Consider the following 26,725-nt stretch of genomic DNA (forward strand, 5'->3'; position numbering starts at 1 on the left):
CCCGCGGCGGGAGGGCGGGAAGCCGGGCTCGGGCCGTCAGCTGCGTGTCGCGCCGCTGAGGTGAGTCCCGGTGGTCGCGGCCGGTTCCTTTCGCCATCCCCCGGAGACGGGGGATCGGAGCGGGGCTGCCGGGTGGGGGTGGGCGCCGCGGAGGGTGGGGGTCCCCCCGGTCAGGCCTTGGGCTCCGCGGCGTGTTGAGCGCTCCGTGTCAGCCCAGAGGCGGCTGAGGTGAGGGGCCCTCACCCCGGGCACCTGCCTGAATCCCACTGAGGGGCTCTGGAAAAGTCTGCGCAACCTGTTACACGGGACGGTCCCCTAAAGGTTTAGGTATGAAGTTGATTTTCTGTGAGAGGCCGGTCCTGAATTGTTCAGCGCTGACTTCTGTCAGTTATGGCAGAATCAGAATCTCGGGTGATAAACTGTCTAAGGAGGGGAGGTTTTAATGCAGAGTAATGATGGATTTAATATGGAGTGAGCGGTGTGTTCACTAAATGCTGTAATTCATTCTCAAGATCCACACTAATGGCTGCTTCTCAGTAGCCAAGACTAGAAGTCAATTTTAGAACTTTGTTTGAACAAAGACTCTTTTTCTGAGATTGATTACGATGAATAAAAAGTCATTTGATAGAAATACTCGGTTAACATAAACTAAAGCCCATGGAAAGGAAACAGGAATGAGCCTGTGTTTTTTGCTCTTTAAGGAATGCTTTTATCTACACCAGCAAATTGCTTTTAAATCTTTACAGATAAATGGACTATAAGAAAATCGCAGATGAAGTTTCAGAAAAACTTTTATCATATAGTCAAGATACGTCTGGATGGAGGGTGATAAAAGTCTCAGTAAGAAAATATTAGTTAATATTGTTTATGAAGTTATTTGTACTAACAACATTTTGTTGCAAAAAGTGTTTAAAACTGTTTTCCTTTAAAAATTAGTTCACAACGCGTTATCAACTGCTAAGCTTTTATTTTTCCTTTTTCTACTTTGAGAAAAATGTTACGGTTTCTTCCAAGCCTTCAAAAGAGTATTCGGGAAATATGTAAGTATTTGCATTTTGTTTGAAATTGTAATGATTAACAACATCTTTTTTGAACAGTGACACCCAAAGTTGAAATGGAGACGTTAACCATGCTCTGGCCCTCATGAAAGTCTTAATTATAGTTTTGTTAGATTTAGAGAGGATTTTGCGCTGTAGTTACACCGGGTCAGTGCAGGGCTGGAATACAAGAGATGGATTTCCTGAGAAATTTTCAAATTTTTGTGAACATTAAATACTATATAACACTTACTAATATGGAAGTATAAGGAGATACGGAGTCACGGTTTTGACCTTAAGTCAGTGACTCTTCCTGGTGGAATATTCTGTTGGAGCTGTTATATTTTACCAGCTGGGCTTTGCTTTTCAGCCCTCCTGCTTTAGGACGAGAGGAAACAGCCTCGAGTTGTGCCAGGGGAGGTTTAGATTGGATATTAGGAAAAAATTCTTCCCGGAAAGGGCTGTCGGGCATTGGAACAGGCTGCCCAGGGCAGTGGTGGAGTCACCATCCCTGGAGGGGTTGAAAAGGCATTTAGACGAGGTTCTCCTGGACATGGGGTAGTGCTAGAGTTAGATTATGGTTGGACTCGATAATCCTGAGGGTCTTTTCCAACTGAAATGATTCTATTCTATGATTCTATGAAGTTTTTGCTTGGGAAATGACTGACGCATGCAGACGTGTTACAGATTAATTACTCTACAGTATGACAATGGAAAGTAGCTGTGCTATTTCATTAGAATATGTTAAATGTACTGTTACCTTAGAAAGAATTTGCTTTACGTTGTATGTGGCCTAATTATTGTATTTCAGATCGTATTTCAGTACAGGTGGACGTGAAGGTGTAAGGGTCTGGTAGCTTAGAATTCAGGAGAACGTGCCTGACTATTTTTGGGGGAGGAAAAAAGATGTTCTATAGTCTCAGTTGGGCACAAAACTGTTTTCATTTGTACCCAGATCGGTATATAGCAAGTCCTCTGCAGTTAGGAGAAGCATCATTGTGTTTCTGCCATTTGGCTCAGGGAACCAAAATCTTGCATTCATTTATTTTTGTATAAATCGTTGTCACATGAACAAGCGGTAGTGGTCTGTAGTGTGTCTTTTGTGAAAGAATACTAGCTGTTTCTAGGAGCAAAAGTGTAGCTCTTCCCATTTTCAGTTGGACGTTGATTATTTATTAACCTCACATTGCAAACGCCAGTTTACTTTTTAAATGGCAGGAGTATGAAGAGTTTGCTAAAGGAAATCAGTGGGGGATCTGGTAGTGAAAAGCAATAGGGATCCTTGCCTCAGTCAGGTGAAATATTTTCAGCAGAGTTCAGGGAAGCATTAAGGTGATTGTTCAAGCCTGAACAGGATTCCATTTAGAATTATGCCACGTAAACTCAAGAAAGACATTTCAGATTGTCTTTCTGACTTAACATTCGTGCATCATCAGGGGCTATAAATCTGATTTCACGTTTCTTGAACGGTCTCCTTTGAGCTCATCTCTTGTTACGCAGCATCCGTCACCTTCGCGTTTAATTCGCACTCACTCTAGTGATTCATGGTTTCTCCAGGAACTGCGTGAGAACTCTCGGTGTTAATGAGCAGTTCCCAGCATTGCAGGAGTTTCCTATTTCCTTCTTCCCCCCGTGAACTTTCCCTTGAACTCCTCAAAAGATTATAAAAAAGAGTTGAAGGAACGTCAGAACGCACTAGTTCATAGATAGTGAGAAGACTGGCAATCAGTGGCAAAATGGGTTGCGAGCGTCTATAGAGAAAAAATAAGTAGATTAATTGCATACATTTAAATTAGCAGGTTCCTGTCTACTAGCTCACAAATAATTCATTTAAAATGTGTGGTGTCAAGAATGTAATGGTCTCAAAAATCAGTTACAGAATAATAACTATTATTACTACTTGAATTTTGATCAATCCATCAAGTGCAATCATGTACTTTACCTCATTGTAGCTTGGCACCCTCAACTTATTCTTGTATAACCTATTTTTCCAATTCATAAACTTGAATTCAATATCTGTTTTTTACACAATCTAGATACCGCGGAGAAGGGATAATTAAGGAAGTCCCAAGTAAAATCATTCCTTTTATGTATCTTCCTGAATATCGAAGCAAATGGGACAAAGCATTAAAATCTTACAAGCTGTTAGAAAGGATTGACCAGGTAATACGATAATTTAATACAAAGATTTTATTTTAACTCTTTCTGTGTGGATTATGGTGGCTAAAAAGACTTCTACTGGGACAAAGAAAGCTCTCAATACTAAATACATTCTGGGTCAGTAAAAACTTCTAAATTTGAGAGAGATGGCCCTGGGTATGGAGAGAGCTCTCAGAGCCTATTACATGTGTGTAAATGGCTCAAGTGTATAAAAATAATCCCTAAACCAGAAAAAAAATAAAGAATCCTCCCCTTTTTGTCTTCCCTGACCCTCTCTCTCTCACTTTCCTCTGCCTGGAGCTGGTGAGATGTTACAATGTTGTGGGACATCCGCCCATATCTTTGATTTTTTGAGCTAAACAGGTTCCACATCTTTGTCCGAGAATGCAATGTGGAATCCTGCAGGTGTATTTTAATGCAAATAGGCGTTCTGGTTCCACTAAATGTGCACATTCTGAGTTTTTCCGCACAGAAACTATACTCCTGCCTCCAATGTCGGCCACGAGGAACAGCAGTGAATCCCTGCCTGTGTTACGGCTCTCATGTTAACTCATACTAATAAATAATAATCCATTTTTGTCACATACTCATTATTTAACATGTAGCGTTGCTTTGCCAATGAAATAAAACTTTCCTTCTTACATACTAACTCCAAAAACGCCTTTTACTTACTCGTAGGACACTGGTATATACCACAGCGTAACCCACAGTTACGGTATGGGGCTGATTTCATCCCGAGATTTTGTTGACCTGATGCACATTAAACCATACCCGGGTGATGTCCTTACAACTAACTGTAAGTTGCATGTAACTACTGCATGGTTTTGTATTTTTGGCCACGTTCTGGAAATCCTAAAGTGAACGGCTGTAAATTCTGCAGCCTTTTCACAGGAGAGAGTACCTTGCTCTGTGTGTACTCTTAACAGTCCCCTCCTGTTTATCCCCAAAACAAAGTTGTGGGGTTTTTTTAAATACCGAAACTATCAACACTTATCTTCAAAGGAAATACTGTGTTCTCTATTTATTTGCCTATTCAGCCTTTTTTTGAAAAATTGGAAAAATGTAGTGGTAGTATGAGGAAGCTAGACTTTATTATTTCACTCTATAAATTCAGCATTTATTTAATACCAGTTTTCTGTATTTACATGGCTTCCCGACCAAATGTGACTTCCCTAGTAAGCCATTCTCAGCATGAACTGCTAATTTGCCCCATATTTGATTCTCTTTGAGCTTGGCTCTGTAAACTTAGATGAAATGTAGAATGATTAATATTAAAAACTATGTGGCCAACGAGGAAAACATCTCACTGCTACTTCACTTCTGTGCTAATATTTTTTCTTTGTGTGGATCTTATGGCAGAAAACAACATTTTTCATCTTGGAATTTTACTGACGTGGCAGTTTTTTTCCAGCCATTATCTTACAATACTTTATTATACAAAAGTAATGGATAACTAAACAAAATGACCCCTCCCGGCTGCTCCTGTGTGCAGCCGTTTCCTCATCTCTGCAATTGCGTATACTAATTAATGACACCCGCTGACAAACTGACTGCTTGGGCCACCTCACCACTTAGGTATGTGTAATCACATCTCAAGGATCGTATTTTGGCCCAAATGCCTATAGAAACTTGTTACACGTATTGAATTACTTGCACAAATATTGAATGTCCTTTAGGTGTTTTATGTACAAAATGGAATTGCTAAACTTACCGGGGACCGTATTGCGAGATCTCGTACTATCCTATAGTAGGTTGGTTTTAAAGGGGAATTTTGAGTCGTACAATTGACAGATATAAACATAATTTTTGCTCTGTGTGGTGATTTCCAGCTGTCAGCGTGGAATATTCCGGCTGCCCCCCAACTCCCTCCTGTGTCCGGGGCTACAACAATCCCTGCGGATACATCTGCTCACCTTTGCCTGAGTGAGTATTGAAAGCCCCCGACATTAGCATCTTTGGTTTGTTATCTTCTCTAGAAAAAGCTTAAAATTTTCTGAACCATGTGGCTTTTAAATTTATTTTATTTAGGCAGTGTTATTTTGGGGAAATTTGAGAGGTTTGTGCTGGTCAGTTTTGTGATTCAGACTCTCTTTTGAAACAACTGATGCTTTTATACATCCTCCGCTTTTTTCTATTAATAATTTCCACACACACGGACTAGAAACACCTGTACATCTCCGTAAGTTTCACAGCACAGGCAACAAATATTAACTGCTGGATTTTGCTCCTTTTATCCCAGGAATCCAGAGCATTCCAAGCTGGTTGTATTTATTCAGCCAGAACTGGGAGGAATGCTGCCCTGTTCTGTAGTGGAATCAGTGTTACCAACCACGCTCATAAACCTCATCACCGATACGAGAGCTGGACTGAAAGCCTTGAAAGATCAGAACTAAATGTAAGTGGGAAATAAGAAGCACTTAAGTCACCTGCATCTTTGACTTGGATTCATTTTTAAAGTAGACGATGACGTTTTGTGTTTTATGTGGAAATGTCTAAAGCTTAACTGTTAAAATGGTTCTTGGGAATGACGCGAGAATTTACGCTGAAGTGCCATCCAAGTACAGGCCGGTGCTTTCAATGTAATCAGGTGACGGTTTGTAATATTTTTGCACTTTATATGCAGAGAATATATATATTCACATGAGAATCTGGTGATATAGCAATGTTAAAATACAGTAGTCAATATTTTGCCATAGCTTTAAATGTACTTTGATAAATTCTTACCTCAATTATGCACTTAACTGAAAGAAGCAAACATCTCATGTACTAGAGGCTTTGAACATGTTTATTAACTATAAGTGTGCAACCGTAATTAGCAACTGTTTCACTGTTTTGGAATTATTTGAAGAAAAACCTGATGAATTTGTATATAGCATCTCATTAAAAGCTGCTCTTTATACACAGAGTTGTCATTTTCTGAATCCTGAGGACCAAACCTGAACAATTTTTATAAGGTGACTGATTTCCAGGCCCAAGCTGGTGATATGGCTCATTTGGAAGTCATGTTTTGGTATTTCTGGTACTTCTAGTTATGAAATAGTGAGATTCATGTGAACAGCAAATCCCATTGCTGTTCCAGAACCTTTGGTGCAAATTAAAGAATAGTGCGAAAATTGCTTTCATCTTCTCTGCTCAACCCCCCCGCCAAGTTGTGAGAAACAAGTAACTGCAAATGTAGTATAACTCAGTAAAAATTAAAGTAAAAATTCCTTCCCCCCAGTCAGCGTGTTAAGATATTAATAGTGAATACTAAAATATGTTTGCATACTATCATATTTTTAGGACAACTAAAGATTCAACAGATAAATGTCAATTTATAAGAAAGAAAATTAAGACTAATTACGACTTAAACAGGGTCACCAGCAGGTTTTACGTCAAAAGTTGTCAAGATATATTTTTAATAATCACATATTTACAATTTACAGTAAACTTTAAGAACTAAAGTGCCTTCGAGTCCTGATTCTTATAGCATCCCTATGATGAAAAATGTTTCACTGTGGCTTAAAATATCTTAGCAAACTGTTAGACTGTGATAAACACGGGGCTGCGTTCCTTCTTCCTTTATTTGCTTTGGGCTTTTCAGCGGGTTTATCCATAGTTTTGGACACAGGTCCCTCATTTTTCCATTCAGCGACTAGTTCTTCTTGCACATCTGCAGGTAGTTCATAAAAAGTCTTTGTGTCAACATGAGGAGGAAATACAATTCCTGCTTGCCTGGAAGTTTTCTCCTCCAAGACCTTCTCTTTATCCAGCGCACTTGTGGGACACTCGGAAGAACAACTGGCCATCGCTTCTGTTTTCTCCGGAATAATTTCTTGTTGAATATCTGCTGGAAGTTCCCTGAAGACTTGCAGGTCAATAGCACCGGGAGGCAAATGAAATGGGCAGTCAGGAATTCCTGCTTTTTTGAGCTGGCTTTTCTTTTCCTCTAGAAGTTTCCTAGATTTGGTAGTTCCAGTTCTGTTGCAGTTCTGGTTCCAAGAAGCATTTCCCTCCTCTTGTGAGACATCTTCCAGTTCCTGTAGCAAAAAATAGAAGTAAAAGCACACGTATGTTCTGTGTAATCTACTAGTTACCAAGCACTATTTTACTAACATCAAGTTATTCAGACTATTCCTTAACAGATATTATTTTTTCTTATCACTGTTGGTTTTACACGTTATTTTCAAACATAGACCTTAAAAAGTACATACATGTAGGAATCCTTTTCTTACTTTAAAGTAGCAAATACCTTGAAATGACGTTTTATTGCTTTAAAGCTCTGTGGATTTTTAGAATAACACGATAGGATGTTATTCCTTATTCCTGAGTAGCTGAGAAACAGACAAGTTTATCAATCCAAAAAAGTGTGACAAGTAACACCTGCTCAGAAGACTCCAAATAAATCTTCATTTTTACCAGGTGAAAAAACCCCTTATGATCCTAAAAATTCCAAAGCAGTTAAGGTTTTAAACAATATACTGAAGACAGAAATATCCCAGAACTTTCTTATCAGTATCTTTCAGCTCACCCGGGCACGTTTACTGGAGCCTGATGGTGGTGACATCTGCTTTAGATAGAAGCCGATCGATCCTTTCTTGCTGCGAGGAAGATCTTTGAGGTTGGAGAAGCAGACACTCAAAAGGGTAAGATGGAACGGCAGATGTACATCTATCATCTTGCGAAAGAGTTTCAGTAGTATATCAACCAACGGGGACAGAATGTCGTTGCTTTCTACAAGAAAAAAGGTTGGAAAAAAAAGCAATAGTAGGTACTTTGGTCAGAAAAGAACTATGGGATACAAGCCAAGCTGAAGAGATTTGAAAAATGATCTAATTCTACGAAGAAGAGCCTTTCCAGGGCCGTGCAGGTCTATAACGTTACCCAACGTTGGCAAGAACACGGTTGATCGGAGTTTGCCTGACAGGAGCTGACAGTAATTGTTACGTCTCCTCCAGTCCAGTAGCAATTTTGAAGCGAGAAGCTACACAAATTTTCAGTAGCTTCTCGAGGACTGCGAGGAGTAATTCAGGGACTGAAGGCAGGGAACAGCGATTCAGATTTATTTCAGATTTATTTCCTCACCCCAACCCGAATCAAGTGTCAAATGAATTGCAATTGCTGGTTGGAAAGCTGAAGTCTGAGAAGGATGAGCCTTTATGTTACTCATTTTCAGTGGCACATCAGAAAGACATTACGTAATAAAACTGAGAACATAAGTCAAATCCCTACAAGATTAAAGCAGATGATTAAGCTGGGCAGCAGCCCCCAGTCTCCCTTTCCCATCCCACCAAGAAATTTACTGCCAGGAATCCAGCCAGACTGGTTTCAAACATGGTAGTAGCATCGAAGTTATTCCTACCGTGATCTGTATTTTTTTAGTGTATCTCATCAAGATAAATCCATTACAGGTAATGAAAAAGTTTCTGATAATTAAGCGTAGGAAATTTTATCATGCCATCAAGTAACAGAATTTTACAGAGAAATTAAGTGGTAGCAACACCGAGTTGATACTTTCAAAAATTTTAAGTTTACCTTTTCCAAATTTCTGGATGAGATGAGGTGGAATGGGACACTGACGACTTTCCCGATTAAACCACTTATCAGTTGAGGAGAACTGGCGAATGGTCAATCTCACTGTGTGCGGTTGTCTTCCGTCTTTGTGGATTCTACGGAGCATTAACGTGCACAAAAAATAAGCGTTTATATGACTACAAGTATTTTTCAGAGGGTCTGTGGAACCTGTCACAGCATCTAAGTTACAAGGTCAAATTAAGCATTACTTTACAATTACAAATTAAAGTACTCTCACAACTTCTGGCTTTACTCCACTGATTATACAGAGAACTTTGGGGCCTACCTGGTTCCCTTAATTACGCAGAAATTAGAAGCTCAATACAATGTGAATACTGAAGGTGAAAATTAAGTGGGTCAGTCTGCAATGCCGCCACGTTTCAATATTTAATACATGAAAAGCAAAATATCAAAAGGAGTTACTGAAGACAGTCACCTGTCTAATAGATTAGGAAGCAGTTCTTCGATTTTCTCTTTAACTTCCACTTCTGATGAACATTTTTTAAAGGAATCTTCATCACTAAAGGACTGAAAAACCCCACATATTAGTCCTTTCAATTTGATATTTACTTCACAATGCTAAAGAGGAAAAAAAGTATCACAATTAAGTGTGTAGAATTAACACCAAGTAGCTTTGACACTCAACTGAATTTCAGGAGAATTAATTTGAGTTGTACCAGAGAATACATACAAAAATGCTTCATTTTAGTGAGTCCAGCAAAGCTGTATAAAACTAAAAGCAATTTGTTTTGCTTTTAAAGTACTTTGGACCAATAGTTGTACCTGTGGAGGACCCCATGGGGTCACAGGGGACTCGTCTTCTCCGCAGCTGAGTTTTTGGATGCGCTGAGTGACAGCAGCGCCCAGTTCCTTCTCTAACGCCGCCGACGGAAACGCTTGGAGATCACACACGTTTCTAATCCCCAGCGTCTCCAGACGTTTGGCTGTTTTGTAACCAATGCCTACAGAAAACGGGTGTTAAAAATACACGAAAAAGTGAAAAAAAAAAAATATATGTATATATAAAAAATGCCCATGCACGCAGTACCGACAATTATTTCACCACTGCAATAGAGGCTTTTCAGCAATATTTTTGGTGACTTCCCATTCGAATTTTGGAACATGCCGATGTTTAGGCTTCGATAAACTGAGATTTTTGTATTTTTGAAGGTATCTTGTAAAGTGCTGCGACACATTTATGGCACCATGGAAAATTCAGAATACCAAAGTCTTTTCATTCCTTCCGCTAAACAAAACTCAAGTAGCTTATGGGGAAAAAAAAAAAAAGTGAGCACCCCGCTGTTTGTGAAAACTAGATTTTAAAATTATTTCAGCCATAATTTTTGCCGTATTTTTTCTTATTGAATTGTCAATATGCCCTCGGCACCACTTACCAGGCACTTTTTGGATGTGGTCGAGGCTGCGAATTAGATCTGGGTGGCTTTCGGGCAGAAGAACCGTTTGCTGATTTGGTTTGAAGGTCCCGGACACTAATTTAGACAGTAATTTGTTGGCGGCCACTCCTGCACAGCCCGTGAGGCCCAACCTCGTGTATACGGCTTCCCTCAACTCCTCTGCGATCTGAGACCCAAGAATTAGTCTTACATGCCTTGTATCGTGCAAATTGATAGCTGCAAAGAAAATGAAAAATCCCCTAATTAGCTCATTCTCTCGATTCCGATAATTTTTACAGTGCGTTAAAGCAGTACAAGAAAGTACGGGCTCAGGGGTTGAGTGGCTTCTGCATCCAAGTTTAACCTCACTCTGACCTCCCAAAAACCCCAGTAAAAGGGAAACTGCTGCTGGCCAAATCCAGGGGGCATTTTAAATAGAAAATACAATATATTAAGACATGTCAAAGAAAAGCGTGAAGTATCACAGCTTCTTGTACCAACGTAACCAAAGCAGAGATTTACAGATGTTTAATTTAAAGGGCTGCCTTGCAGCTCAGCCTTTATTACTCCCATGCAAATGGTAAACGAGGATAAGGACTACTTTTTGTACCATCTCATTGGAATGCTGATTTGTATTTGGGATACACGTACTCTCAAAAAAAGAAACCAAGCACAGAGCAGTACAAGTTTCCAACAATTCATCTCTGGACACAAGCAGACAGATACTTTGCACTGAATTTCACAAATGTTTAGCGTTATTTTTCAACGCGAAGAACATTTAACTCACCTTGGTTGTTGTACACGTGGCCGGACACAGAGACTCTGGAACACGCGCTTTGCTGGAGCTGCTTTAGTCTTTTCTCGACCATCTCTGTGATGTCCACAAAATTTTCATCGAGCCCAAGCCGCTCCACCAGCGGACAGAATTCCCCCAGCAGCTCTAGGAGGAAAAGACAGCCCAGGATAATACGTATACAACTAAGAACGTCAGGTTTTCGTGTCTGCATCACTCCACAGCTGACTTCTTGCACAAAGAGAATCCACGTTCTCTTCCACTTATTTAGCGAAGGTGAAGGAGAATATTTCTTTATCCCACAACTACTTCTGTCACCTGCTCTTCTTCTCCCCAAATCTCTTCTTTCTTTCCCCATTTCTTTTTAAAATGATAATTCTTAACCTCGGCAGTACTTTCTCCTAAGGAAATCTGTTTCCCAGCTAGGTGGGCTTTCACTTTTTAAGTTATTACACCAGAAGGTGTTTGTCCTCTACTGAAAACTTGTTCATTTGGTACCTGTAACCTTGTACGACATCTCCCTGTACGGCGTGAGATCTTCTCCGTTAACCAGCACCAGCTGAGGACACTTCTCTTTAGCATCCTTCAAAGACATCAGTTTCTTTACTCCGAGTTTTCTGGCTTCATAGTTCGAGGTAACCACACAGTTTTTCTGCTGCACACCTGAAATTAAAGGCGAAATGTTTTTTAAAGTTTAGGTTTCTTGGTACTTTCACGCCGCTACAAAGACTTTATTCACGCCCTTAGTTTTTTCTTTCTGCCTAAATACACATAATCCCCAAATTAACAGCACAGTAACTCATACCTAGAGGCTTGTCTCTTAATTCAGGATTCCGGATCATTTCTACTTGTGCGTAAAAGCAATCCAGGTCCATGTGCACGATGACTCTGTGCACTGCGCTTCTTGCCAACACCGACTTGCTGTGACCTGCTGCAGGGAAAGCAAAGGATCAGATCAAAAATTACCAGCCGCCTTTTTCAAAATTAATCCATACTAAAACACAGATATTACCAGAAGAATATAAAATTTACAAGTTTTATATTAATTCTAGCGCCGCATTAATTCTAAGATTACTTAAGATAATTAATCCAAAGCTTCCTCCTGAACACTCCTGGTTTTGAAGGGTTTTTTTTTTCCACTGAACCATTTTAGGACACTGAATATCCTTTCACAGTGCAACACTGAAACTGCTTTTTAACCTGTTGCTGTAAAATAATCTGGTTTTAACTCCACTAACATAGCTCTATCAGATATCTGCTTTTCTCAGGGATGCCCAGCGTACATGGCAAATCACCATCCAACAAACAGCAAACCCTGCCAGGAAAACAAGCCTGCTAAGCTAAAAAAAAAGGCAAATTTTTTAAAAAGGGGCTTTTATTTCTGTAAAATAAAAATAACCCAGATTAGCTGATGCAGTCCAAACGGAACCCCGGTGTATTTCTGTGTGCTGTTCTGGGGGCGGTGTTTTTAATGCCTACTGAGGTCTGTTGCTGTAGGTGGAGAAGCCAAGTGGTTGCCAGCAGGACCACGCAAATGGTTAAAACCGGGTTATGGCTGCCGAGGAGCGGCTCTCCCGGCCCCACGGCTCCGCACGGAGCGGGCAGGGACCCGGCTCGGGCTCGGCAGCTCCCCCTGCCCGGGGAAGAACGCGGAGCGAACCCCGCTCGGTCCCACCCCGACCCGCCGGGGTCACGGCGGGACGCGCCTCCGCTTCCCGGGAGCCGCCGGCGCCATCGCTCCCCGCCCCGCCCGGAGCCCGCGCTCACACGGGGCAGCCCCGCCGGCCGGCTGCGGGCGCAGCCAGTCCTCCTCCTCCTCGTCCTCCTCCGTGGGCGGCGGGAAGGGCTCCATGCCGCCCCGGGGCTGACTCAGCGCCGCGGCGCAGCCGCTCCCCTCGGCCGCCGGCGGGACCGGCCGCGCTCCCACCGCTCCCTTCGCGCTGCGCCCGCCCCGCCGAGGAGGCGGCCGGACGGCGGCGCCGCGCAGGTCCTAGCGCCGCCGCCCGGGGCGGGGTGAGAGCCGGGACCTCCGAGAGCGGCCTGAGGGCCCCCGGCCGGCTCTGAGGAGGGCGCGGGGACCCAGCGCCTCGGTTGTGCGCTGTGGCGGTGGGAGCGCCGAGAAGCGGTGGCTCCGTTACCGGAGAGGCTCCGACCGGGAGGTTGGCGTCGTTGCTGCGGGAACGCGGCAGAGCCCGGGGGTCCCGGGAGCGAGCGGCGCCCCTGCGGGCCGCCACCCGGTGTTGGTTGTAGAGGACACGAATAAACTGAACGCGGGGGATCCGGGGAAGCGCTTTGTTCACGGACACTTCGGCGGAGCAAACGGGCGAATTCGGGTTTATGGCAGAGCGGGTTTGCCGGTGCCCCTGTGCCGACGAGCTCCAACGTCCGCCCGGCACCGCTCTCCGTGACGCCGCGGTCCAAGCGGGACGTGCCGGACGCTTCCCCCCAGCCCCACCACCTGCCGCCGCGGCTCCGCTCCGCGTTCCCGCAGGCGCCCGAAGCCGCCGCCGCTGCCCGCGCCCCTGCCCTGCCCGCCCCGCCTCCGGCGCTCCCTCCGCTGGGCCGCTCTAGGCCGCGCCGCGCCCCGCTGGCAGCGCCGCCGACACCGGTTCCGGGCCCGGCCGCGGAAGCGGGCGCCAAGCGAAGGCTCCGCCGGCTGCGCGCGCAGCCCGCGCTCCTGGCGCCGAGCAGCGCGCAGCGGCCGCCATCGCCAGGGGGTCCCGGCCCCGGCCGCGTCCCCGGACAAGAACGCTCACATTGCGAGCGCCGGGCGGGGTGACCGAGCCCCTTCCCCCGCTCGTCCCCCCGCGCCGCCGCCTCGGGCCCCGCGGCCCGGTGCATGGAGAAGCAGGGCAGGATGGACTGCCCCGCGCTGCCCCCGGGCTGGAAGAAGGAAGAGGTGATCCGCAAGTCGGGCCTCAGCGCCGGCAAGAGCGATGTCTACTACTTTAGGTACGTGCCGCCCGGGCCGTGACAGCCCCGCTCCCCCGGGCGGGACGGGTCGGTTCCCCCCCCCACCCCGCACCCCAACACCTGCTCCCCGAGGGTCCCGCTCGCCTCCTGCCGCCCGCCTGGCAGGCCCCGCCGCGGCCCGGCTGTCAGCGGGCCGGTCCCCTCCTGCCGCCCGCCTGGCGGGGAGGCGCCGCTGCCCTCCCTGCCCGCCCGCCGCGGCTCGGCTGCCAGGCGGCGGCTCAGGGGCTCGGCTTCCCCCCGCTCGCCACGGCCCGGCTGTCAGGGGGGGTGAGGCCGGTCCCTCCCGCCACGGCCCGGCTGTCAGGGGGGTGAGGCCGGTCCCTCCGGCCACGGCCCGGCTGTCAGGGGGGTGAGGCCGGTCCCTCCGGCCACGGCCCGGCTGTCAGGGGGGTGAGGCCGGTCCCTCCCGCCACGGCCCGGCTGTCAGGGGGGTGAGGCCGGTCCCTCTCGCCACGGCCCGGCTGTCAGGGGGGGTGAGGCCGCTCCCTTCGGCCACGGCCCGGCTGTCAGGGGGGGTGAGGCCGCTCCCTCCCGCCACGGCCCGGCTGTCAGGGGGGTGAGGCCGGTCCCTCCCGCCACGGCCCGGCTGTCAGGGGGGTGAGGCCGGTCCCTCCCGCCACGGCCCGGCTGTCAGGGGGGTGAAGCCGCTCCCTCCCGCCACGGCCCGGCTGTCAGGGGGGTGAGGCCGCTCCCTCCGGCCACGGCCCGGCTGTCAGGGGGGTGAAGCCGGGCCCTCCGGCCACGGCCCGGCTGTCAGGGGGGGTGAGGCCGGTCCCTCTCGCCACGGCCCGGCTGTCAGGGGGGTGAGGCCGGTCCCCTCTGCCCGAGGCCGTTGTGGGGGAGCAGCCTCACGCTTTTCCTTTGGGACGGTGGTGCTGCAGGCTGGCCTGTGACACCCTTCCCAAGCCTGGCTTCTCCAGGATCAGCCTAAAGGCAACACCCCCCTGCATTTGAACTAAGTCAGTGTACCCCAGATGTCCTCCCAAAATCGTTAGGCCATTAGTGTCAGGACACAACACATCACACTGAGTTAATTAGGGAGCTTACCACTGGTAATAACGGTTTAAATTTTAGCAAAGCTAAAAGCACGTGAAAACTGGAGAGGTCTCGACCGCTGCTAAACGTTCTCGTTATTACTGCGCAGGTTATAGTAAAACCAAGAGAAGCAACAGCAACCTGATTTTGCTTCGCCTTCCCGCTTGCTTTCAGAAACCGAAATCTAGTTCTTTTCTCGAGACAGAAACCACCTGAATTCTGCAGTCTTGCTTCTGTAAGTCCAGCCTGCTGCCAGGTCTAACCTCTTCCCCATAGCTCCTCTATTTATAGCTCTGTGCGCATCTGGTGAACCACACCTGAAACCTCTCGCTAACCCCGCTGTTGCTGAGCAGGCCCCGCAGGCTCCTCTCCTTGCAATGAATGGACTCGGTCTTTCCGCTGGACGAGCGAGAAGTCGCGCTCGCTCTCTCTCACATACCAGCTCATGCAAAACTCGGTATCTGGCAGCGCCGAATCCGGCATCCTTTGACCCATCACGTGTTGCTGCTAAAGAAAATTCAAATGTCTCACTAAAAGAGCACTAGATGCGGAGGAGGCACGTTGATTTTTCGTGAGCTGTTCGAATGAATGCCATTGAAAAACTTTTTTTTAGACAAGTTTTGTCTTCCCGCCTTTGTCTGCCTTGCCGTGCGCTGATGTTGCGGCAGATGCCGGGGCAGCATCTGGCATCGCAGTCTTTCTTTTTGCATCTGCCTCCTGTTTCTGTGGTGAAACCATCGCCCTCAAGTCTGAATCCCGTGGGTTCGGTCCTGGTTTGCTGCAGATTGCTAAACTGAACTTTCTGCGTAGGACTGTTCTTTCCGGAGTGAAACGCCAGACTTTTCTCAAGCCAGATTTCATGTGCAGGGCCCAAGTAACTTCAGCTATTTGCTCCAAATGACCCATTTTAAAAACACCTGAGTTTAGCCACGTTTGTCCCATCAGAATATAGGGGGGGTCAGTGTTTTATGTATCACAGATCCTGAATTAAACTGTGAAAACATGCGAAAAATGCAGTGAGTTCTAGTATTTCCAGGTTTTAGTTTTTGCTTTGCAAAGAATGATGTGTAACCTCATTAAGTTCATTAAGGCACCCAAGTTAGCTGACTGAAAACCTGAGGTTCGTGTTTTTGTGGTTTCTTAAGGCTAGGAAAAAACCCAAAAGGGATTGGACACAGCTTCATTTACTGTGATGGTCTAAATAATAATAGTAATTAAGAACGACTCTGGCAAGATTAATACATGTTGCAATCTACCTTATTTGCATTTTGAAACTCGCTTGTTTCGGGGCTGCTTTATGGTATTTTAGCAAGTCAGGCTTTAGGAAGGTGTGAACCGGTTGCTCGGGTAAAATGAAACACTCGCAGTAGTTTCTGTAGAATGGAGGTTTTTTTGCCTCTCTTCACATCTATCCATGAGTCTTCTGTCCTGCGTGATTATCATAAAAAAGCTTTAAAACGAGGGGTATGGTGGAAATAATTCACAAATACTATACTAGATCAAAGCCCAGCTTTTGAGGTTCGCCCCTTCTGCATAAAGATCGGAGCCTTCGTCGTTTTTTTGCCGCTGCCGTTGCCTAAAACCCCCTTAAGAAATGCTTTAATGCAATTTTTGTTGAAGATGCAAGACTGTAATCTGCTCATCACTGACTCTAGAATTCGTTTTAATGTGGGCGAGTGGCAGGAATAAACGCTGCACATTTTCGGACGCCTTCCAGCATGGTTAGCAGTGCTGCGCATCTGCTGCCAAACGACCGCAAAATTGAAACTAAAAACTTACCGGGCAACTCATAGCTCTGAGTTGGTTGTTTGCGCTACAGATTACAGGTTTGGAAAAATAAGGAGTCATTTCTGTCTAGAGAAAAAACTTGTGTTCAGTAACAGGGCTACTTCTGCACAACCGGAGCGAAACAAGTGAAAAAATGTTTTTATGGCTGCAGGCAGGACTGGCATAGGAATTTTTTTTTTTTCTTTTCATTCTGAGGCAGATTTCAGCATTGCTGCATTTAAAACAAATGAAAATCTGGTTTGATCTCCTAAGTAGAGCAAGCCAAATATATTCCAAAGAGTTATGTCACTCTAGTTCTGTTGCAAAAAATTAATAAAGGCTCTGATGTTAGAATATGTAGTTGCGTACAAAGTGGGGTTTGGTTTGTGCGCTTTCTACAGACTAATATCCCTAAAAGTGGAGTCAGGACTTGGCAAGAGCACTTGAAGAGTCACAGCACACTGGTTTTGGCAACTGCAGGACAATGACAAAAATGCACATCGCGTTTTCACTTTGTACATCTTCCGAATGGAACTTCAGCTTCCAGCTGCTTCATTTTAATCAGTCAGAAGGAACAGATTTCCGTGTGTGTTGCTCTGAGGGTTGGAGGCCTGCGGAGGTGGCTACGTCTGAGAGACGTAGCAACTTCCAGGAATATACGTGATTTTTTAACGAAGGTAAGAATTCTCTTAATGACCGGCTTGTCCATACTCCAAAGTGGACGCTCAGCTTCCACAAAGGTGAGCTGGAAGGTGAATTTTGTTGACCCTCAAGAATAAGAAGTCCTCTTTGAAGTGCTACACAGTCCTTTATAACATCCTCTCAGAGTGATACTCTGAGATTATCCTTTCACTTCGTCTACAGAGAGGATATTACATTTAAGGCTAAACATCTGATTTTTCATTTAACTCGAGCTTGTATGAACCGCATTCCCCCTTTGCCATAACTGTTGTTATTGGAATCAAAGTTACCTGAGAACTGTACATTTCTCAGGTGCCTCTCCTCGTAGTAACCTCTTTGTGTAAGGCCTAATACTGTAGTGAATTGGCATCGTGATTGCTTTTAAATGTTATTTATTCAGTGTATTCAGGTAGGGGGTGCTGCTGGCAAAAAAGAAAGACTCAATCATGCTTCCAAAGTCCTGCAGCAGTCTGAGTGAAGTGGGAACTTTGAACCTGGTACCTCAGCTCCTGTTCTCTTTATTGGTAAAATCCCTTCAGTGTATGAAACCCCCGTGTTGAAAAATGTTTCTTAAGCTCCGGCATGAAATGGCTTCTTTTACAACAGCAGCAAGTTAATATTCCGGATTGATGCATTTGCTCTTCGTGGGAAAAGCAAGAAAGAGCTACGCTGCCTTTTTTTTCTGGTCGAGATTAAAAAAGCCAAGTAGTTGACACTCGAATAGGTGGTTCGGTTTAACTACAAAAGCTTTTCCAGTCTAGGTGTACCCACGGGGCAAACAGACGTGCCTTTGAAGTTCGCTTTGTGGTTTGACAGTAGGAGAAATGCTAGAGAGTTTCCAGTGACATTAAGATTAGTTTAAGTCTGTGGGGTTTTTTAAAATTTTATTTTATTTATTTTTTTTTTTACAGACACCTTTCCGTTTGTCTTTCAAAGCAAGTCGTGACTTCCTGAGTGATGCTCAGTTGTGCTTATGTTATATATAACCTTATTGGGGTTTTTTTTTTGTTTCCAAAGGTAATTAGAGCACAGAACAAGCCCTAATCGGAGGTCTAAATTTTGAGAATTAACTTCACCTTCTGTGCAAGAAATAATTGCTGCCAATAGCTGCGTGTTCATCCCTTAGTGCTGCTCCTGCCACATCTTTTTATTCTGTAGTGCCCCCACTTCAGGGGCTGAGCTTCATTAAAGAGAATTTCTCTTTGCCATCGTGCTCTCTCTGACCATCTTTAGGTTTTAGTTTGAAAGTTTTGGCCGCCTTTTCTTTTACCTGTTGGAAGGAGAATGTAAAAAAGACGTTTAAGTGCAACGGGTGTTATTTTGTATTTCCGTGGCTCAATTCCTTGCGTTGATCTTTGAAAATGCACGGTAGCAATCTCTCTTAATTAAGTTTGGGGCAACAAGGGGAATGCTGGTTGAACCATGCTGGCTAGTAGGCTCAATTTAACAAATTTATTTTCTTTATAGGGTGAATTCTTCCCTGTACTGAATGATAATGATGATTATGATGAAGTCATAGTGGTAACTCTGACTTCAATGACAGCCAAGGGAGCTCCTCAGATTGTTTAGGAAACACAGGAATATAATAATATAATAAACCAATTCAAAATATTTCCCTAAGTGGAAGATTAAATAACCATCTAGAAATTAACCGTTTCCAGTCGATTGCTGTCAGTTGCAGGTGGTATAAACTATATGGACTATTGTGTAAAAATGTATTTTTGTTGCTGTTGGGATGAAAAGCTGAACTCCTTTGAAGGCACGAGCGTGTGTTATGTTATGCCACTCATGCGGTGACTTCTTCAATAAATCTTGGAGCGTCTTAAAGTGTGTGTTTGAGGATTTGCAAACAAATCGCGGAGGAAAAGTATCTTCCAAAAATTGCAGATACAAAATCCGGGCTGTTTCTTAGACACCAGCTCCCTGGGAGGCTTTAGGCAGCACCCGTCCAATAGTAGGTTCCCCTGAAGATCAAACAATTAATTTTATTGTGGGATTTCTGTGCTTTTATTTACTATTCCGCTCTCAAGTGCTGGGATCCATTTCCAATCTCCTTCATTTCCCGGGCTCCATTCCCAACCTGCGGGGAGGGTGATTGATAGAAATATTTTGCCTGGCTCTGCCTCTGTTAGGTCGCCAAATTAAGACGCCTTTCGTCTGAATTGTCTTTTCCAAAGTAATTAGCAGCTTTCTTCCTCTTCGTGGGTGCCTGGCTCTAGGTCAGATTACCAGACGGGTTGGCCACCTCGCGATGGGACCCGTTTGTTGAGGCCGACCCTCCTAAATTAAGGGAAGAAATGATAGACGTCTGCCAACAAGGTGATTATTTCAATAAGCCACTGGTCTGTAAACCTGCCGTGCGTTTTGATCTGGGGATGGAGACAGATAGACCTGGCTCAAGTGCGATAAAATGCAAACGAACTTCCTCGTATGTTAACGAACTTGCTCTGCTGCTTCACAGGAAACATCTGAAAAGTGTCTTTCTTTTGAATAAAGTTCCTTGCAAGCTCATTATAGAACATAATCACCTTCAGCCCGCTAAGAACTGAAATTTGTGTAATATGTGAATTTGCACAAGCTGGAGGTGAAGGGTCGTGTTCTTCGTTTAATCTCCTCTAACGTGAGTTGAGCCTTGATAATATCACCAAAATAATAGTTTGTAGATGTTGTTGCACGTCACCTCTTTTGAGGTCTACTGGTTTTTGTTAATTGGTCATATCGAAAAATGTACGGTGTTTAATTTGACAGGATAAAGCTTAAAGTGCTGATACGCGTATCAGCTGTGGAAGAACTAAGTCCCGCAAGTGCATTAACTATAATAATAATAAACTTGGTTTTAACACCTTTAGCAGAAAAAAAATGAACATGTGCTTTAGTTTCAACCCAGATGTGTAAGTAGGAGGCTTTTCTGTACACGTACTGGTTTGGATGTTCTATAACATCATTCTTTTCCATTAGTGTGCACTAATTATTTAATAGATGCCAAAATAAGGCCTCTTATTTGACTTTGACCTCGTGGAGCTTTCTCTGCAGGTCAGAGAAGCTTCGCAGCAGGAGCAGCTCAGAGATGGAAGATAATCTGGGAACGATTCAGAAATTGAGGTCTTACTTTGGTTTGACAGGGTTGAAAGTGGAAACAACTACAGGACTGGTAGTGAAAAAATGAATGTATGTGAAAACGAATATAAATAGGGTGGAAATAACATTTTGTGTGTCATTGGATTTCGTTGGAGCTGGAGAATGGAAAATCCTCCGGGTTTGGTAAAATCATTAAGGTGTGAAGTGAAGACAGTAGTAGGTTATGATAGAACAAGGGCTTCTTGGTTGTCGTAAGCTACTAATGGAGTTGTAGAGATGATGTTCTTGGAACCCGTCTTATTAATTAATATCTGATTTTGTGCTGTGGATCGAAATCGCCTTTAATATCAGCCCTACCGATGATCCATAGGGAATATTGGACCATCTGCTTTGCTTTGCCTTTGCATTGCTGAAAAAGCAAACAAACAAACAACCCCCCCCAAATGTTAGATGTGGAAAGAATCGAATTTCAGAATGGTGGCTGCATTTCTCAAGTTTGCCTTCATTTGTGCAATCCGTTCTCAGAGCTCCCCAGGAAGGATGTTTAGTGAATTCAGGCTGGTAACTGCTCGCCGCTGGAATTTCGGATTCCTTCGAGGTGTACCCGAAGCGTTTCGTTAGGAAAGCAATTTGCAACAGGAGGCTTTATTCAGGAAATCGAGGCCGTTAGGAAACGGACATTTAACTCAGCAACGTGCAGTTCTTGACAAGGTTTTATCCTGATTTTTTTCTTATAGGTGCCTGAATAGCAACGAAATACAGCGGCTCAGGTTATTTCCATGGCGAACTTACTCGCCCCACAAAAAACTTGCTCCATCTCTGACCTTCAGCGCAGAATTTTTCCTCCTGTTCCCAAGCCGGGGGGTTAATCTCCACTATCTGAAATAAAACCGGGCTTGTGTTTAGTTTGGCTCAAAGCACAGCTTCAATTCTGGGTTTCTGAGAAGCAGCAAAGAGTTTTGTGGTGGGATGTTTGTCTGTATCTCTGTGGGGTGGGTTTTTTTCCCTCCCACACCCGTCCTTGAGGAGGTTTTGTTGCAGATTGCGATCTGTTTTAAGTCTTTTTCTCCCACCTTTTACCTCTTGGTAATTATGGCTTGCCATATTTCTGGATTCGTTGAAATGACTTTGAAAATCGTTTGGCTTCGTTAGCTGTTTTTCCCAGAATTCAATATGTATCCTTCTGTGGCGGAGTTCTTGCCTCAAGGTGGTTTTGAGTTAAAAACTTTAGAAAAGTGGAGAAAACAAAAATCTTCAGTAGTTTTCTGCAGAAAGAAAGTGGTGTGAAAACCTCTCTGAGCTCTGTAAGCCTTTTGGGTTTCGGTAGCTGGGAGGATTTTGACACTTGTTTTACTGGATAGAAATTTGCATGAGTTGAAGGGTCTGTTGACTTCCCATGAGGGGTATTTCACCGTTTTCACCGCTTTCTTTACCGAGAGGTTGTCACAAACTGGGCTTGCGGGCTGAGGTTTACGTAGCAATTCTTGATACTTCATTTTCTGCTGAGCTTTTAAGTCTCGGGGCAGCACCGTTGTCCCTTCAAGTGAAACGAGCTCTTGTCAATCAAGCGCTAATTAGCAGTGACTTGCATAGAGACTGGCTTGTAAGCCTACAGCGAGGTCAGTGAAAATATGCGTGGATTAAATGGATATTTAGTGCAGACAGTGTGTGCACCGTGTGTGTTCAGGGTGCTTGAGACGGGGGGATAGAAAGATTGGTAGGTGGAAATCGGATATTTCCTGATGTTACTCCAAAACATCACCTGGGACTTTGGCGTGGTAATAATTCCCTAATTCGAAATGATTTAAATCCCTTCCCTGCAGCTGATTTCCTTTGTAACGGCCACAGCGGCAGCTCTGGGCCTGTTTCCCGTTCTGCATCGTCTCGCTTGCCGCTTGCTTGCTTGGCGCCCTGTTCCTCGCATCCCGGCTCTCCGCATCCCCAACGCCTCGCTGGGCCAGAGCCGACAAGGGTTGCTGTTGAGTCTGGCTCAACCTGCACTAGAGCTCAGCTTAAACCTTGCCCAGGGTCTTGACATTGCCGCAGAGAGGGTCCCGCACTTGTGTAATGTTTCGAATTCTTCTAGAAGAACAGTTTAGCCGTACGGCTAAGCCAGCATCCCGAGGCGTAGCGTATCCCACAGCCTGAAATATTCTCTAAAATAAATCCTGTGCAAAGGATGGGAGCGAATACGCAGAGGTTGGGCGCTACTCGACACGTGCCACATGGAATAAAGATAACGGAAACTTTTTAGATGTTTAACAAGGCGTAAAACCTGTTATAAGACGTCAAGGTTGTATCCTCTTGTACAACAAAACATACTAAAGTGTTTTCTTCTTTTTAGTCCAAGTGGTAAGAAGTTCAGAAGCAAGCCTCAGTTGGCAAGATACCTGGGAAACACTGTTGATCTCAGCAGTTTTGACTTCAGAACGGGAAAGATGATGCCCAGTAAATTGCAGAAGAACAAACAGAAACTAAGGAATGATTCTCTCAATCAAAATAAGGTTTGTTAGTAAATACTGTGTTTAAGGATATCCTAAGAATTCCCTTTCCTGTAGTTCATTTAGCAATTTCTTTTCTGCTTTAAGCAGCCCGCTGCTAGGATGTACATGTATGTTTAATTTTGAGTAGTGGTAGAGATGTAAATTTATGAATAGAAGGAGCACTCTGCTACTACCAAGAGGTCAAGTATGAATCGAAGGTTGGAGTAATTCAGGACTTGGCTTGGGACTAAGAACCTCAGGGCTGGTCGTCTGCCTGGGCGATGTTCTAAACGGGAAAGGTTCGGACTGGTGACACCGAGAGATTCCCCTGTGCGAGGCTTCACATTTCTGTGTTCATCTTCCTGTTCTGAGACGGGATAGTTCATGTTTTTCACGTGCCGGGACGCTTGTTTTCTGAGGCAAACGCATTTCTCTGCACAAACCTGGGTGTAGCTCTGGAGCTTAACAAGGCCGAGTGCTTTTCTGTTTAAGATTGAGCCGTTCTCGATTGATCTGATTATTGTTGTCTGTTTCTTTTTGAAGAACGGTATATCCTTTCGAAGAAAATGTGGTTAGTAGATGAAAAATAAAAGGCTGAAGCGTACAGAAGTGAAACACTGATGTAGCACCTAGGGATGTGACCAGTAAATTTGGCTGACTCTCGGAGAATATGTTCCTGGACAAGCTTTAGAAACCTCACACAACAGGTTGAAAGGATTTCTGGAACAACCTGCAATGTTTTCTTCAGGATTTCTAATTCCCAGTAGTTATGAAAATACCGAACAAGTTACCGCTGTGTCTCGTGCACTGATGGGTTTTGTTGGCTGCTGTTTGTAACGCGGGAACCGCACATTTTGTGCCCATTCCTTTTCATCGGAAGCGTGTGTTCAAATTATCGAATATTTTCTTCCCCCAGGTGTGAGGCTTTCAAATAATCGAATATTTGGGAGCAGTCCAAGGAGAGGTTTTGGTCGGGCTTTTTGCATGAGCAGAAATTACAAAATTTGGTATATAAAAGCTAAATGAGTCTGTGCTTACGTTGTAGTCCTATCCTCTTAGATCGCTAGAATGTTGCTCACAGTAGCTCTGTTAAATACAAGATTAGAAAAAAGCCTGCTTTTTTTTTTAGGTAATTAACATTTATTATTTCTAAATGACTGAATCTGTAACTCCTGAGCTTTCACGAACTTTTTGCCTTATTCCTGCGATAGTCAAAAAGGAGATTTTAACTTATTCCTGAAGTTGATTTCCACAGACACTGAGATGATTGTGGTTGTTTTCTTCTTGCACAGGCAAGTTTGTGTATAAACTTGCTCCTATTTTGTGGCTTGTTTGGTTTTGTACAAGTCATTTACCGCAAATATTTCTAAATTCTTGGGCTCCCCTTCTGTTTCAAGGAGGGATAGCAAAATATATTAATTCTGGAGTCTTCGTGCTGGGACGTGTCTGGGCAATGAGGTTCGGGTGGAAATGCTCTCTTGCCATAATTCTCATTTCTGAGATTCTCATCAGGAGCAGACTAGAACTCAAGGCCAAGACTAACGTACTAATGCTGGCTTAAAAGGGAAGCGAGGAGAATATTTGCTAACGAACACACTTAATTTTGTGATAATGTCCAGCGGTATACATGACATGGAAATATTCTTCTAGCAACATATTTCCAGCCTTAGCGTTGTGCATCCTTCCTGACCTTTCCTTACTGGCAATAAATACGTATATTTGACAGGTTTATTTGTGACAGAGCCACAGGAGAAGTTTATTTCAACCTATACTGATCTTGCCATTGTTTTCTGTGTAACCGTGTTCACATTTCGCTTGCAAATCGAGTTACTTTACTGATTTGGAGGTGCTTTTGAAGAGGCAGTGAAATAAGGAATACAGTTGGATATGAACCCAGTAGATACAGCATTCTGCTGTGCTTAAAAGATATGCTTATTAATTCTTTCTGTTGAAAATATAATAGAAAATACTCATTAAACATGCTGTCTGGTGATAAGTGACCTCTTAGGTTAAAGGATTTGAAAGGCCCGGAAATACACGGAGTTTTTACGACGTTTTTGTGTCTGAGGCACATTGATGCTTCTGGAAATACAGGCAGTGGACTGAAATTCTTTTGGAAACTGTTGTTGGAGCATAGAACACTCCTAATGAGTGAAAATGAGCAGGGGACATGGATATTTCTGCTATCTGAGACATTGCTGCAGTTCCCAGGGTAGGAAGGGATTTGATTTTGCGATATTAGTCCAGCCCCCAGTCTGCCTGTGGTTCGTAGGTTTATCTCCACTGAATATTGGGAGCTTAATTGCCATCTGAAATGAAATAATCTGTGTCCGACCATTGGAAATATGTGTTATATTATTAACAGATATTGTCTTCTATCCAGAAAGCTCAGAGGAGCTTTCTGTTCTTCAGGAAAGTTTGGTTGTAGGGATCTTTATTACTTATTTCTATTCTTCTTTATTCTTCTACTGGAAGCTCTTTGTCACGAATAAATCTTATAGGTAGCTTATGATTTGTTGCGAAGGAGAGTTTCTCTGAATATAATTCACTTCTTGCTAATGTGTGATAATTTATTTTTTTCCTCCTTCCATCTGAAGATCTGCAGGGGCTGGAGATGGGTGAGCCCTGCAAGGTTCTGTACCAAAAAGTTTCTTTCTGTTGTTCAAAACTCAAAAAAGTCTCTCGAATGAGATGGGAAAGCCCAGATGTGACTGTGATTAGAAAGGAAATAAAGTAGGAAAATTATAATTACAGTAGTTAGGAACTGATCTGTTCTTAGTTTCAGCAGTTTATCTGAATGACCATTTTCCAGTATGCAGCCGTGATAAAAATCATATGGGACATTCAGCCCTTGAACCTGGATTTCCTGCGTAGTTTATAACTCATCGGGCTTTCGCTTTAATTCTGGGGGCCATATCATTAATATAGCTGAATTTTCTGAATTTCCCACAAAGCCTGAAGAAACCTCCCTTTTTACTTTCCTGAGTTAAATGGATTTATTTTTTAACTTCTCTTTAAGTCACATTACAGGCCAAAAGGAACCTACAGATATTTTTCACGGCCTTGAAGCGAAGACCTTTGCTCTAGAAACGTTCGCTAAACCCGACTTATCCCCCGTATGGCAGATGCCTCTGTAATATTATTCATTTTGGGCATTTTAATTGCTGTTTTACCACTACTGCACAGAATGCCCTGGGGCCACGGACTTCAAAGCTTCAAATGCTCCTTTGAACTTGGTGTCACAAGATGAGGGAACGCGGAGTTTGTCGGACGGAGTCTGTGCATTAAGTTATGTGGCGTGAGGAAAGTTCATCGTCAAAATACTTCGTCTTGCGACTTCCGTGCTAATCGAACGGTCGTTTCTCTGGTCGCTTAACACTATGAAGTGTAGGGGACGTGATATAATTTTATTTCTTCATCAGTCTTGGAGCTTTTGGGAGAATTCCAGCTACTTGCTCTAATATCTCCAGTATCTCTAATATCTCCAAGGGCCGAAGGGTTCGATGTGGGACGAGATATTCTTGGTAAAGTTCTATCTGATGCCTGGGAATCATCGGTTCCCAAACCTGCTAAAATCCAGCTTTGCCAAAACACTTGAAGTTGATACAGTTTTCATTTCATTCCAGACTAAATTACTGCACTGAATTCAGAATTGTTTGATGTAGGAATCGCGTAGGAAATTTGTGACCAAAGCTCTGTAGGAAGCTGCTGTTCTTTAAGACGTGGAACTCTATAAACTGTTGCCTACGAACGCATTTTCATGATGCTTTG

At 44.2% G+C, this 26,725-nt stretch overlaps 3 protein-coding genes across 5 annotated transcripts in view; 2 read left to right on the forward strand and 1 right to left on the reverse strand.

The window, feature by feature from the left end:
* STARD6 (StAR related lipid transfer domain containing 6) lies at nt 1–6,579 on the forward strand. Its single transcript, XM_065656859.1, has 7 exons — nt 1–60; nt 747–840; nt 991–1,040; nt 3,074–3,200; nt 3,876–3,993; nt 5,027–5,120; nt 5,437–6,579. The coding sequence occupies exons 2-7, from the start codon at nt 751–753 to the stop codon at nt 5,588–5,590; spliced, it is 633 nt and encodes a 210-aa protein (XP_065512931.1). The 5' UTR covers nt 1–60; nt 747–750; the 3' UTR covers nt 5,591–6,579.
* POLI (DNA polymerase iota) lies at nt 5,975–14,018 on the reverse strand. 3 transcript variants are annotated; one of them, XM_065656856.1, is made up of 10 exons: nt 13,963–14,018; nt 11,743–11,865; nt 11,436–11,600; nt 10,932–11,084; nt 10,145–10,381; nt 9,534–9,712; nt 9,187–9,278; nt 8,712–8,845; nt 7,708–7,910; nt 5,975–7,216 (listed from the first exon to the last, which is right to left on the reverse strand). In XM_065656856.1, exons 2-10 carry the CDS (start codon nt 11,810–11,812, stop codon nt 6,689–6,691), a joined length of 1,761 nt encoding a protein of 586 aa, XP_065512928.1. In that variant the 5' UTR covers nt 11,813–11,865; nt 13,963–14,018; the 3' UTR covers nt 5,975–6,688. The 3 variants fall into 3 exon arrangements, with proteins under 3 accessions (XP_065512928.1, XP_065512927.1, XP_065512926.1); XM_065656855.1 differs by lacking the exon at nt 13,963–14,018 and adding an exon at nt 12,705–12,903; XM_065656854.1 differs by lacking the exon at nt 13,963–14,018 and adding an exon at nt 12,705–12,903 and having other exon boundaries at nt 11,743–11,868.
* MBD2 (methyl-CpG binding domain protein 2) overlaps nt 13,620–26,725 on the forward strand; it is a 21,826-nt gene continuing 8,720 nt past the window's right edge. Inside the window, exons 1-2 of the mRNA XM_065656858.1 lie at nt 13,620–13,889; nt 22,816–22,975. Of these exons, the coding sequence (XP_065512930.1) occupies nt 13,777–13,889; nt 22,816–22,975 (273 nt within the window). The 5' untranslated portion in view covers nt 13,620–13,776. The remainder of the gene's footprint in view (nt 13,890–22,815; nt 22,976–26,725) is intronic.

The sequence above is a fragment of the Caloenas nicobarica genome, chromosome Z (assembly GCF_036013445.1).
Source record: "Caloenas nicobarica isolate bCalNic1 chromosome Z, bCalNic1.hap1, whole genome shotgun sequence".
NCBI classification, from domain to species: Eukaryota; Metazoa; Chordata; class Aves; order Columbiformes; family Columbidae; genus Caloenas; species Caloenas nicobarica.